General features: G+C 52.5%; 1 protein-coding gene across 2 annotated transcripts in view; it reads left to right on the top strand.

Moving 5' to 3' along the window:
- The first annotated feature begins 1766 nt into the window (after positions 1 to 1766).
- LOC142907263 (CCR4-NOT transcription complex subunit 7) overlaps positions 1767 to 14601 on the top strand; it is a 28979-nt gene continuing 16144 nt past the window's right edge. Inside the window, exons 1-2 of one of the 2 annotated variants that reach the window (XM_076056554.1) lie at positions 1767 to 2057; positions 9108 to 9385. In XM_076056554.1, coding sequence (XP_075912669.1) covers positions 9269 to 9385 — 117 coding nt within the window. In that variant the 5' untranslated portion in view covers positions 1767 to 2057; positions 9108 to 9268. The remainder of the gene's footprint in view (positions 2058 to 9107; positions 9386 to 14601) is intronic. The other variant, XM_076056555.1, reaches the window with a different exon arrangement.

Raw genomic sequence — 14601 nt, forward strand, 5'->3', positions numbered from 1 at the left:
TCTCCGTGTCTCTTCTTCTCTCTCTACTAATATGTCTGTTTTTTGTGGCTCAACTTAACCTATAATTTAGCAACCTTTGAACTAACGTAATCAGCCAGACCATGCGTTCATTGTGTTTTGACCCACCCTCTGTGTCGCATTATATTGTTTCCAAATTTTACTAAATCTTGTTCGATTTGATGTGCTTCTCCATCTCTCTGTGTCTCCCCCTATATGCTAAGGCCTCTCTCTGTGTCCCATACGTTGTGTCTCTCTTTGTCTCTGTGCTAACTCCCTCTAATTAGGTGTCTGTATATATATCTGCGGTTCTGTGTTTCCTCTCTCTCTTAAATTTAGCTCTTCTGTGCCTGATGATGATTGCTTGCGTTGCAATCGAAACGCAGTACGCTATTATGTAATTTTATTATTGTTTCTATTTTTCTACGTGACTTTACCGAAAAAAATAAAGAGTAATTCCTGCATATTCTTAGCTCTTTCGGTAAAGTCACGTTGAAGGGAAACAATACAATAATTATATATATATAAAACAATAAAAAATAATTCCTGTAGTAACGAAAGCGCCAAATCAAGTTTAATGAAAAATTATTGTTGTCGATACCAATAAAGTTATTGACAATCCCTCAGGAGAGTACCAATAAAGTTATTGACAATCCCTCGGGATAGTACCAATAAAGTTACTCACAATCTCTCAGGATAGTACCAATAAAGTTACTCACAATCTCAGGATAGTGCCAATAAAGTTATTCACAAATCTCTTCGTAAGGTTACTAATAAAGCTATACGACAAGTGTGTTACATTTGATTGAAAGCTTTTTTTATATTATTGTTTCCCTTATACGTGACTTTACCGAAAGAACCAAGAATAAGTGTGCTACTTATAAAGCTATACAATAAGTGTGTAGACTAATAAAGCTATTTCAAAAAGTGTGTTACTAATAAAGTTATCTCGAGTCACGTGGAGACTAATAAAGTTTTACTAAATTTTGATTTAAAGCTTTCGTGACTGCAGTAATTCATATTCTTAGTTTTTTTCTTCGGTAAAGTCACGTTGAAGAGAAACAACAAAATAATATAATATATATAAAACAATAAAAATTCTCACGACGTTTCGACCATAACTCAAACGGTCATCTTCAGGTGTGTTGGTTTGCATAAATTTATTTTTAAACGGCGCATTTTTTTATTGTTTCCCTTATACGTGACTTTACCGAAAGAACCAAGAATAAGTGTGCTACTAATAAAGCTATACAACAAGTGTGTAGACTAATAAAGCTATTACAACAAGTATGTTACTAATAAAGTTATTTCGTTGTCACGTGGAGACTAATAAAGTTTTACTAGTCACGTGGTGACTAATAAAGCTAAACAAGTGTGCAGACTAATAAAGCTATACAAATAAAGCTATACAACACAAGTGTGCTACTAATAAAGTTATACTAATACAGTTATATAGCGTCACGTGCTACTAATAAAGTTATACAGAGTCACGTGTTACTAATATAGCTATACAACAAGTGTGTAAAATTGTGATTTAAAGCTTTCGTGACTGCAGAGATTCATGTTCTTGGTTCTTTCGGTAAAGTCACGTAGAAGGGAAACAATAAAATAATAAAAAAATATATTTAAAAATTCTCAATGAGAATTTTATTGTTTTTTATTTATTATTCTCACTGAAAATTTTATTGTTTCATATTTTTATTATTTATTGTTTCCCTTCTACGTGACTTTACCGAAAGAACCAAGAATATAACAGAGTGGGTAGACGAGCAAAGCTATACAAAATTACACAACACAAGTGTGCTACTAATAAAGTTTGTACAGCGTCACATGGTACTAATAAAGTTATACAGAGTCACGTGTTACTAATAAAGTTATTGAGGGGCGGTGCGCGCGCCAGGCGACTCGGGCCTTGCTGAGGCCTTGCTCGCGTCCGCAGTCAGCAAGGAGCTCGCCACCACCACAACATCAACAACAACATCATCAACAACAACAACATCAACAACAACAACATCAACAACAACAGGAGGAGCGAGAGAGCACCAAGAGTGTGAGGCGAGGTGCGTGAGGGAGACGCAGGGGCGGATTCGGGTTCATCTCTCGCTGTGTCTCTCTGTCTCACTCTGTCTCTCTCTGTGTCACTCTGTCTCGTCACTCTGTCTCTCTCTGTCTCACTCTGTCTCGTTATTCTGTCTCTGTCTCACTCTGTCTCTCTCTGTGTCACTCTGTCTCGTCACTCTGTCTCTCTCTGTCTCTCTCTGTGTCACTCTGTCTCACTCTGTCTCTCTCTGTCTCACTCCGTCTCTCTCTCTGTCTCTCTCTGTGTCACTCTGTCTCGTCACTCTGTCTCTCTCTGTCTCTCTCTGTGTCACTCTGTCTCTCTCTGTGTCACTCTGTCTCTCTCTGTCTCTCTCTGTCTCGTTATTCTGTCTCTGTCTCACTCTGTCTCTCTCTGTGTCACTCTGTCTCGTCACTCTGTCTCTCTCTGTCTCACTCTGTCTCGTTATTCTGTCTCTGTCTCACTCTGTCTCTCTCTGTCTCTCTCTGTGTCACTCTGTCTCGTCACTCTGTCTCTCTCTGTCTCACTCTGTCTCGTTATTCTGTCTCTGTCTCACTCTGTCTCTCTCTGTGTCACTCTGTCTCGTCACTCTGTCTCTCTCTGTCTCACTCTGTCTCGTTATTCTGTCTCTGTCTCACTCTGTCTCTCTCTGTGTCACTCTGTCTCGTCACTCTGTCTCTCTCTGTCTCACTCTGTCTCGTTATTCTGTCTCTGTCTCACTCTGTCTCTCTCTGTGTCACTCTGTCTCGTTACTCTGTCTCTCTCTGTCTCACTCTGTCTCGTCACTCTGTCTCTCTCTGTCTCTCTCTGTGTCACTCTGTCTCGTTACTCTGTCTCACTCTGTCTCGTCACTCTGTCTCTCTCTGTCTCTCTCTGTGTCTCTCTGTCTCACTCTGTCTCGTTACTCTGTCTCACTCTGTCTCTCTCTGTCTCTGTGTCACTCTGTCTCGTTACTCTGTCTCACTCTGTCTCTCTCTGTGTCACTCTGTCTCGTCACTCTGTCTCTCTCTGTGTCACTCTGTCTCGTTACTCTGTCTCACTCCGTCTCTCTCTCTGTCTCTCTCTGTGTCACTCTGTCTCGTTACTCTGTCTCTCTCTGTGTCACTCTGTCTCGTTACTCTGTCTCTCTCTGTCTCACTCTGTCTCGTTACTCTGTCTCTGTCTCTCTCTGTCTCTCTCTGTGTCACTCTGTCTCACTCTGTCTCTCTGTCTCTCTCTGTCTCACTGTGTCTCTCTGTCTCTCTCTGTCTCACTGTGTCTCTCTCTCTGTCTCTCTGTCTCACTCTGTCTCGTTACTCTGTCTCTGTCTCACTCTGTCTCTCTGTCTCTCTCTGTGTCACTCTGTCTCGTCACTCTGTCTCTCTGTCTCACTCTGTCTCGTTACTCTGTCTCTGTCTCACTCTGTCTCTCTCTGTCTCTGTCTCACTCTGTCTCTCTCTGTCTCTCTCTGTGTCACTCTGTCTCGTCACTCTGTCTCTCTCTGTCTCACTCTGTCTCTCTCTGTCTCTCTCTGTCTTACTCTGTCTCTCTCTGTCTCTGTGTCACTCTGTCTCGTTACTCTGTCTCACTCTGTCTCTCTCTGTCTCTCTCTGTTTTACTCTGTCTCGTCACTCTGTCTCTCTCTGTGTCACTCTGTCTCGTTACTCTGTCTCACTCTGTCTCTCTCTGTCTCTCTCTGTCTCACTCTGTCTCACTCTGTCTCGTCACTCTGTCTCTCTCTGTCTCACTCTGTCTCGTTACTCTGTCTCTGTCTCACTCTGTCTCTCTCTGTCTCTCTCTGTGTCACTCTGTCTCGTCACTCTGTCTCGTTACTCTGTCTCACTCTGTCTCGTCACTCTGTCTCGTTACTCTGTGTCTCTCTGTCTCACTCTGTCTCTCTCTGTCTCTCTCTGTGTCTCTCTGTCTCACTCTGTCTCTCTGTCTCTCTCTGTCTCACTGTGTCTCTCTGTCTCTCTCTGTCTCACTGTGTCTCTCTCTCTGTCTCTCTGTCTCACTCTGTCTCGTTACTCTGTCTCTGTCTCACTCTGTCTCTCTGTCTCTCTGTGTCTCTCTGTCTCTCTCTGTCTCACTGTGTCTCTCTCTCTGTCTCTCTGTCTCACTCTGTCTCGTTACTCTGTCTCTGTCTCACTCTGTCTCTCTGTCTCTCTCTGTGTCACTCTGTCTCGTCACTCTGTCTCTCTGTCTCACTCTGTCTCGTTACTCTGTCTCTGTCTCACTCTGTCTCTCTCTGTCTCTGTCTCACTCTGTCTCTCTCTGTCTCTCTCTGTGTCACTCTGTCTCGTCACTCTGTCTCTCTCTGTCTCACTCTGTCTCTCTCTGTCTCTCTCTGTCTTACTCTGTCTCTCTCTGTCTCTGTGTCACTCTGTCTCGTTACTCTGTCTCACTCTGTCTCTCTCTGTCTCTCTCTGTTTTACTCTGTCTCGTCACTCTGTCTCTCTCTGTGTCACTCTGTCTCGTTACTCTGTCTCACTCTGTCTCTCTCTGTCTCTCTCTGTCTCACTCTGTCTCACTCTGTCTCTCTCTGTCTCTCTCTGTGTCTCTCTGTCTCACTCTGTCTCGTTACTCTGTCTCACTCTGTCTCTCTCTGTCTCTCTCTGTGTCACTCTGTCTCTCTCTGTGTCTCTCTGTCTCACTCTGTCTCGTTACTCTGTCTCACTCTGTCTCTCTCTCTGTATCTGTGTCACTCTGTCTCGTTACTCTGTCTCACTCTGTCTCTCTCTGTCTCTCTCTCTCTCTCTCTGTGTCACTCTGTCTCGTCACTCTGTCTCTCTCTGTGTCACTCTGTCTCGTTACTCTGTCTCTGTCTCACTCTGTCTCTCTCTGTGTCACTCTGTCTCGTCACTCTGTCTCACTCTGTCTCTGTCTCGTCACTCTGTCTCTCTCTGTCTCACTCTGTCTCTCTCTGTCTCTCTCTGTGTCTCTCTGTCTCACTCTGTCTCGCTCTGTGTCTCTCTGTCTCACTCTGTCTCTCTGTCTCACTCTGTCTCTCTGTCTCTCTCTGTCTCACTGTGTCTATCTGTCTCTCTCTGTCTCACTGTGTCTCTCTGTCTCTCTCTGTCTCACTGTGTCTCTCTCTGTCTCACTGTGTCTCTCTCTGTCTCTCTGTCTCACTCTCTCTCTGTCTCTCTGTATCACTCTGTCTCTCTCTGTCTCGTCTCTCTGTCTCTCTGTCTCACAGTCTCACTGTGTCTCTGTCTCTCTCTGTCTCACTCTGTCTCTCTGTCTCACTCTGTCTTGTGTCTCTTCCCTGTGTCTCACTCTCTCTCTTTCTCTCTCGTGTCTCTCTTGTATCTCTATCTTGTCTGTCTTTGTCTCTCTGCTGTCTTTGTCAACCACCCACCAAACTACCCAACCACCCACCCACCCATCCACTCACTCACCCAACCACTCACCCACTCACCCAACCACCCAACCACTCACCCACTCACCCATCCACCCACTCCCCCATCCACCCACTCACCCATCCACCCACTCACCCATCCACCCACTCCCCCATCCACCCACTCACTCACCCAACCACTCACCCACTCACCCAACCACTCACCCACTCACCCAACCACCCACCCACTCACCCAACCACCCACCCACTCACCCAACCACTCACCCATCCACCCACACCCCCATCCACCCACTCCCCCATCCACCCACTCACCCATCCACCCACTCACCCATCCACCCACTCACCCATCCACCCACTCACCCAACCACTCACCCACTCACCCAACCACCCACTCACCCAACCACCCACTCACCCAACCACTCACCCACTCACCCAACCACTCACCCAACCACCCACCCACTCACCCATCCACCCACTCACCCACTCACCCAATCATCCACGCACCCAACCACTCACCCACTCACCCAACCACCCACCCACTCACCCAACCATCCACTCACCCAACCACTCACCCACTCAGCCAACCACTCACCCAACTACCCACCCACTCACCAACCCAGTCACCCACCCAACCACCCACTCACCCACCCACTCATCCACTCGCCCACCCACTCACCCAACCACCTACCCACTCACCCAACGACCGACCTTCTCACCCACCCACTCACCCACCTACTCACCCACCTACTCACTCACCGACCCACTCACCGACCCACTCAACCACCCACTCACCCACCCACTCACCGACCCACTCACCAACCCACTCAACCACCCACCCACTCACCCACCCACTCACCGACCCACTCATCCACCCACTCACCCACCTACCCACTCACCCACCCAACCACTCACCCACTCACCCACCCCCCTACCCACACACCCACCCACTCACCTACCCACCCACTCACCCACCCGCTCACCCACCCACTCACCCACCCCCCTACCCACTCACCCACCCACTCACCCACCCCCCTACCCACTCACCCACCCACTCACCCACCCACTCACCTACCCACTCACCCACCCACTCACCCACCCCCCTACCCACTCACCCACCCACTCACCCACCCCCCTACCCACTCACCCAGCCACTCACCCACCCCCCTACCCACTCACCCACCCACTCACCTACCCACTCACCCACCCACTCACCCACCCCCCTACCCACTCACCCACCCACTCACACACCCACTCACCTACCCACTCACCCACCCACTCACCCACCCCCCTACCCACTCACCCACCCACTCACCCACCCCCCTACCCACTCACCCACCCACTCACCTACCCACTCACCCACCCACTCACCCACCCCCCTACCCACTCACCCACCCACTCACCCACCCACTCACCTACCCACTCACCCACCCACTCACCCACCTCCCTACCCACTCACCCACCCACTCACCCACCCCCCTACCCACTCACCCACCCACTCACCCACCCCGCTACCCACTCACCCACCCACTCACCTACCCACCCACCCACCCACTCACCCACCCCCCTACCCACTCACCCACCCACTCACCTACCCACTCACCCACCCACTCACCCACCCCCCTACCCACTCACCCACCCACTCACCCACCCACTCACCTACCCACTCACCCACCCCCCTACCCACTCACCCACCCACTCACCCACCCACTCACCCACCCACTCACCCACCCACTCACCTACCCACCCACCCACCCACTCACCCACCCCCCTACCCACTCACCCACCCACTCACCTACCCACTCACCCACCCACTCACCCACCCCCCTACCCACTCACCCACCCACTCACCCACCCACTCACCCACCCACTCACCCACCCACTCACCTACCCACTCACCCACCCACTCACCTACCCACCCACTCACCCACCCCCCTACCCACTCACCCACCCACCCCCCTACCCACTCACCCACCCACTCACCCACCCCCCTACCCACTCACCCACCCACTCACCTACCCACCCACCCACCCACTCACCCACCCCCCTACCCACTCACCCACCCACTCACCTACCCACTCACCCACCCACTCACCCACCCCCCTACCCACTCACCCACCCACTCACCCACCCACTCACCTACCCACCCACTCACCCACCCCCCTACCCACTCACCCACCCACTCACCTACCCACTCACCCACCCACTCACCCACCCCCCTACCCACTCACCCACCCACTCACCCACCCACTCACCTACCCACTCACCCACTCACCCAACCACCCACCCACTCACCCAACCATCCACTCACCCAACCACTCACCCACTCAGCCAACCACTCACCCAACTACCCACCCACTCACCAACCCAGTCACCCACCCAACCACCCACTCACCCACCCACTCATCCACTCGCCCACCCACTCACCCAACCACCTACCCACTCACCCAACGACCGACCTTCTCACCCACCCACTCACCCACCTACTCACCCACCTACTCACTCACCGACCCACTCACCGACCCACTCAACCACCCACTCACCCACCCACTCACCGACCCACTCACCAACCCACTCAACCACCCACCCACTCACCCACCCACTCACCGACCCACTCATCCACCCACTCACCCACCTACCCACTCACCCACCCAACCACTCACCCACTCACCCACCCCCCTACCCACACACCCACCCACTCACCTACCCACCCACTCACCCACCCGCTCACCCACCCACTCACCCACCCCCCTACCCACTCACCCACCCACTCACTCACCCCCCTACCCACTCACCCACCCACTCACCCACCCACTCACCTACCCACTCACCCACCCACTCACCCACCCCCCTACCCACTCACCCACCCACTCACCCACCCCCCTACCCACTCACCCAGCCACTCACCCACCCCCATACCCACTCACCCACCCACTCACCTACCCACTCACCCACCCACTCACCCACCCCCCTACCCACTCACCCACCCACTCACACACCCACTCACCTACCCACTCACCCACCCACTCACCCACCCCCCTACCCACTCACCCACCCACTCACCCACCCCCCTACCCACTCACCCACCCACTCACCTACCCACTCACCCACCCACTCACCCACCCCCTACCCACTCACCCACCCACTCACCCACCCACTCACCTACCCACTCACCTACCCACTCACCCACCCACTCACCCACCTCCCTACCCACTCACCCACCCACTCACCCACCCCCCTACCCACTCACCCACCCACTCACCTACCCACTCACCCACCCACTCACCCACCCCCCTACCCACTCACCCACCCACTCACCCACCCACTCACCCACCCAACCACCCACTCACCTACCCACTCACCCACCGACTCACCTACCCACCAACTCACCCACCCCCCGACCCACTCACCCACCCAATCCCCTACCCACTCTCCCACCCACTCAACCACCCCCCTACCCACTCACCCACCCACTCACCTACCCACCCACCCACCCACTCACCCACCCCCCTACCCACTCACCCACCCACTCACCTACCCACTCACCCACCCACTCACCCACCCCCCTACCCACTCACCCACCCACTCACCCACCCACTCACCTACCCACTCACCCACCCACTCACCTACCCACCCACTCACCCACCCCCCTACCCACTCACCCACCCACTCACCTACCCACTCACCCACCCACCCACCCGTCGTGTGCTCAAGACACAGCTGTGCCGCGTGGAGCAGCGGCCCGTCGTGTCGTCACCGCGCTGGCGATATTTGGCTCCGCATCGGCGGGGAGCGGCGGTGGCGGCGGCGGCGGCGGTGGTGGTGGTGGTGGAGGAGGTGGTGGTGGTGGTGGTGGTGGAGGAGGTGGTGGAACCATGCCGGCTGCCAGCAGCGACTTCGGGCAAAGGATCTGTGAGGTGTGGGCCTTCAACCTCGACGACGAGATGAGGAGGATCCGGCAAGTGATACGCAAGTACAACTACGTCGCCATGGTGAGCCGACCGAGTGTGTGAGTGTGGGGGGTGTGTGTAGGTGTGTGGGTGTGTGTGTAGGTGTGTGTGGCGTCTGTGACCACCGCAGTGGCTAAACGTGGGCTCTGGACGGGTGCGAGGGGCTGGTAACCCCTCCACCTTCAATTAATTACCACTAAACTACGACTAAAATATGTAACTAATAAGCTTGTGCCGGAGGCCCCGGGGGGCCAGGCGTCTATGACGTCTCCTGGCCAAACCCCAATTGGTGGAGCCAGGAGATTGAATCTCTACCCTCGGGGCTCCTCCAGAAACAACGAAAAGCCACCACGGATGGCCACGTGGAACGATCGAACGCTCACTGCGGAGGAGAGGCTGCCACTCCTCTGTCGGGAGCTGGACCGGTACCTCCTGGATCTATGTGGCATTCAGGAGGTCCGGTGGACCGGTTCTGCCTCCTGCCACCATGAGGGGTGGACAGTTCTCTACTCTGGACAGCAGTGTGCCAAACAACAGGGTGTGGCTCTTCTTTTGAACAAAAGAATGAAGGGGGCGTGGGAGCGTTGCGGTGAGGTGTGGGAAGCTATAAGCCCCAGGCTACTTTGGGCTCACCTTCCCATCAACCGGAGGCGAGGAGTGGTGGTCGTGGTTATTTATGCCCCCCCCAAAAAGACGAACATCCGTGGAGGGATGCAGGCAAAGCCGATGAGTCAGATGCCTTCTATGACCTCCAGTCACAGTTGCTGGCTAAAGTGGCACCTCGGGATAGAGTCATCATGTTGGGTGACTTCAATGCCCGAGTTGGTCATGATGCTGGCACCTGGTCTGGAGTGATTGGAGGGCATGGGCCAGATCAGCTCAATAACAACGGTCGGAGGCTGCTAGATTTTTGTGCAGCCCATGGGCTTGTAATTACCAACACGCTGTTCCGGCATCGGCGCATCCACACAACATCATGGATGCATGCCGGTTCCAAGCAAGAACATCTGCTGGACTACATAGTGACGGACCAGCGGATGCGAGCCCATGTCCTTGACAAAAGGATCTACCGTGGAGCTGATCTGCCCTCTGACCATCGACTAGTCATCTGTAAGATGTGCCTGCCATTCTTCCACTCAGGTGGTGGGTGTACACCCAGGACCCCATTCCAACCTAAAGTGGCCTGGTCTCAGCTCATAAAAGTTTCAAGCGAGAATTTCATCATCGCTTGCGGCTGGGGTTGGCATCGTCCCCCACTCCTCCTGATGTCGAGGGTAAATTGGCGAGGTTTAGGACTGTGACTCATGCAGCTGCAATGGCTGCTTTGGGTACGCGGTCCAGACCTCCCCAGAGACCCTGGCTGACAGGAGGTGTTCAGGATGGTTGAGAAAAAGCGACAGGCCCACTGTCATCAGCTACAGAATTCCACGTCAGAGAATGAGGAGGCTTACCGCAACTTTCGTTCGGAGGTTCGGAGAGCCGTGAGGCGCTGCAAGGATGGGTGGTGGTCGCGGGTTGCTGAGGAGATGGAGTCTGCCTCAGTGGCCTGCGATCACAAATCTCTATTTAACTCCATCAAAAAAGTAACCTGCAGCGCCACACCTATTACCGTCATTAGGGGAAAAAACAGTGATCCAATCTCCGACCCCCAGGAACAGGTTTGCAGATTTGCTGAGCATTTCTGTGAGGTCCTGGGGGAGGGGAAATCCCACAGCCAGGAAAACATCGTGGCGCAAAGTGGGGATGACTCTGCTGAGGCTGCAATGCCTCAAATATTGGAAGAAGTCACCCCCTGTGAGTGGCTGGCTGAGGTGCCATCTGTTGAGGAAGTACTGAAGGCGATCCGGAGTCTCAGACCAAGAAAGGCACCGGGTAGAGACGATCTCCCAAGCGAAACGCTGAGGGAGGGTGGCGATTGTGCACAGACTGCCCTATATTACATCATAACAACAATTTGGACCACTGGACGGGTTTCGCAGGATTGGAAGGATGCCCTGGTGGTCCCCCTCTTTAAGAAGGGGGACCGCAAGACTATAACATCTACAGGGGCATCTCCCTCCTCAGTGTGCCGGGAAAGGTCCTGGCAAGGATTATTCAACATCGCCTTGCTAGGCACGCTGAGGAGAGGCTTGCGGTGCCCCAATGCGGTTTCAGGAAAGGGCGGTGCTGCACACATGCCATATTTTCTGTCCATCTGCTACAGCAGAGGTGTAGGGAATTCCAGCAAGACCTACATCTCTGCTTTATTGACCTGGTCAAGGCCTATGATACCATCAGTAGGCCTGGGCTCTGGGTTGTTCTTCGTGCTTTTGGAGTCCCTGACCCTCTGCTCACGATCATTAAGGACCTTCATGATGGTGAGCGGGCCCGGGTAAAACTACGTGGCCGGGAGTCGGAGCCATTCCCTTGGGGTGCGACAGGGATGTCCTCTGGCTCCCACATTATTTAACATCTATTTTTGACCACATAGTTCGTAAAGCCTTCAATAGCTGTACTGGGGGAATCTCCATTTGGTACAGATATAATGGGAGGCTGATCGATGCCCGGGTGCGGTCAAGGGATGGCTCCCTATTGCTCAACCACGTTATGTATGCCGATGATTTGGTAATAGCTGGTCATTCAGAGGAGTTGGAGATGCTGCTGCTGAGATTGGAGCATGCCACCAAGAGATGGGGCCTTACCATCAGCCCCACCAAAACTAAGCACCTGCCTGGGTGTTTTGTACCATCGGTCCGATCAACCCAACAACTCCAAATCGGTGATGGGGCAGTTGTTGAGCAAGTGGAGAGTTTCCCATACCTGGGCAGTGTGCTTATGACCGGCTCCAGTTTAACAGCAGAGGTCTCACTCCGAATCAGTCTAGCGGCAATATCTTTTTATCGATTGCGTAACGCTGTTTGGAAGCTACCTGGTCTGTCGCTCCGCACTAAGCTTCAGGTCTTCTCGGCCACGGTCACTCCCTCCCTTCTCTACGGTTGCGAAACGTGGACCCCCTTAATGGAGCATCTTCGCCGGTTGGAAACATTTAGGCTGGCCTGCCTACGATCCATCCTGGGTTTAACCAGGCTGGATTGTGTGAGGAGCTCACAAATTTTTGAAAGATGTGTTCAAGGTCCCATCGGTGAGCTCCTCCGTCAGGCAAGGCTGCGTTGGCTGGGTCATGTAGCCCACTTGCCAAGCCACCGCATGCCGAAACCGCTTTTGTTCCGCCTGATCGAGGGGGCTAAACGGGCGCGGCACGGGCTCGAGAAGAGATGGAGTGATGTGGTACAGGAGGACGTGGAGCTGAGTGGACTTAACTGGTACCAGCGGTGTCAAGATCGGCCTCTGTGGAGGAGGCTCGTGAAGGACGCTATTGGGCAGTTGGAGGCAGTCGCCCTCCAACAACAACGGAGGGCGGAGGAGCGACGCTTACAACAACGAGCGGAGCGCCGGGTGGCTAATGCACAGCAGGTTGGCACAGTAGGGGGCACAGGTGGTGTATCAGCCAGTCATCTCAGTCATCTTAGCCAGTCAACCAGTGGCACTTGGGTCTGCCCCGTGACCTCCTGCCCCCGGGCGTTCGACACTTCACGTGGCCTCAAGGTGCACATGGCCTGGCACAAGCGTCGTGGTGACGTCACCGCCACTTACTGGCGAATGGCGGTTGTTCTTGTTGTTGTGTGTGTAGGTACAGTGAGGGAAAAATGTATTTGATCCCCTGCTGATTTTGTACGTTTGCCTCCTGACAAAGAAATGATCAGTCTATAATTTTAATGGTAGGTTTATTGGAACAGTGAGAGACAGAATAACAACAACAAAATCCGGAAAAACATGTCAGAAATGTTATAAATTGATTTGCATTTTAATGAGGGAAATAAGTATTTGACCCCTCTGCAAAACATAACTAAGTACTTGGTGGCAAAACCCTTGTTGGCAATCACAGAGGTCAGATGTTTCTTGTAGTTGGCCACCAGATTTGCACACATCTCAGGAGGGATTTTGTCCCACTCCTCTTTGCAGATCTTCTCCAAGTCATTAAGGTTTCGAGGCTGATGTTTGGAAACTCGAACCTGCAGCTCCCTCCACAGATTTTCTATGGTATTAATGTCTGGAGATTGGCTAGGCCACTCCAGGAACTTAATGTGCTTCTTCTTGAGCCACTCCTTTGTTGCCTTGGCCGTGTATTTTGGGTCATTGTCATGCTGGAATACCCAGCCATGACCCATTTTCAATGCCCTGGCTGAGGGAAGGAGGTTCTCACCCAAGATTTGACGGTACATGGCCCCGTCCATCGTCCCTTTGATGCGGTGAAGTTGTCCTGTCCCCTTAGCAGGAAAACACCCCCAAAGCATGATGTTTCCACCTCCATGTTTGACGGTGGGGATGGTGTTCTTGGGGACATAGGCAGCATTCCTCCTCCTCCAAGCACGGCGAGTTGAGTTGATGCCAAAGAGCTCCATTTTGGTCTCATCTGACCACAACACTTTCACTCAGTTGTCCTCTGAATCATTCAGATGTTCATTGGCAAACTTCAGACGGGCATGTATATGTGCTTTCTTGAGCAGGGGGTCCTTGCGGGCGCTGCAGGATTTCAGTCATTCACGGCGTAGTGTGTTACCAATTGTTTTCTTGGTGACTATGGTCCCAGCTGCCTTGAGATCATTGACAACATCCTCCCGTGTAGTTCTGGCCTGATTCCTCACCGTTCTCATGATCATTGCAGCTCCACGAGGTGAGATCTTGCATGGAGCCCCAGGCCGAGGGAGATTGACAGTTCTTTTGTGTTTCTTCCATTTGCGAATAATCGCACCAACTGTTGTTACCTTCTCACCAAGCTGCTTGGCAATGGTCTTGTAGCCCATTCCAGCCTTGTGTAGGTCTACAATCTTGTCCCTGACATCCTTGGAGAGCTCTTTGGTCTTGGCCATGGTGGAGAGTTTGGAATCTGATTGATTGCTTCTGTGCACAGGTGTCTTTTATACAGGTAACAAGCTGAGATTAGGAGCACTCCCTTTAAGAGTGTGCTCCTAAGCTCATAGTTTAATAGTTTAATTTTTTTGGTATAGCCCTGTGAGCCATTCGGTTCTTGAATCGGGTGCAACCGCAACAAGCAAAAAACAAAAACATGAACAAGAAAACATCTTAAAGTGACTATGTGACTGTGCAAACAGAAAATCCAGGAAAAAAACATCAATATATTCCTGAAATAGCACCGTACACCAACGCTGTGTGCAAAAATCCCAGTGGGATGCAAGTCAAACAACAACAACAACCAC

The sequence above is a fragment of the Petromyzon marinus genome, chromosome 76 (genome assembly GCF_048934315.1).
Source record: "Petromyzon marinus isolate PM22_M1 ecotype Great Lakes invasive population chromosome 76, UKy_Petmar_22M1.pri1.0, whole genome shotgun sequence".
In the NCBI taxonomy this organism is placed as follows: domain Eukaryota; kingdom Metazoa; phylum Chordata; class Hyperoartia; order Petromyzontiformes; family Petromyzontidae; genus Petromyzon; species Petromyzon marinus.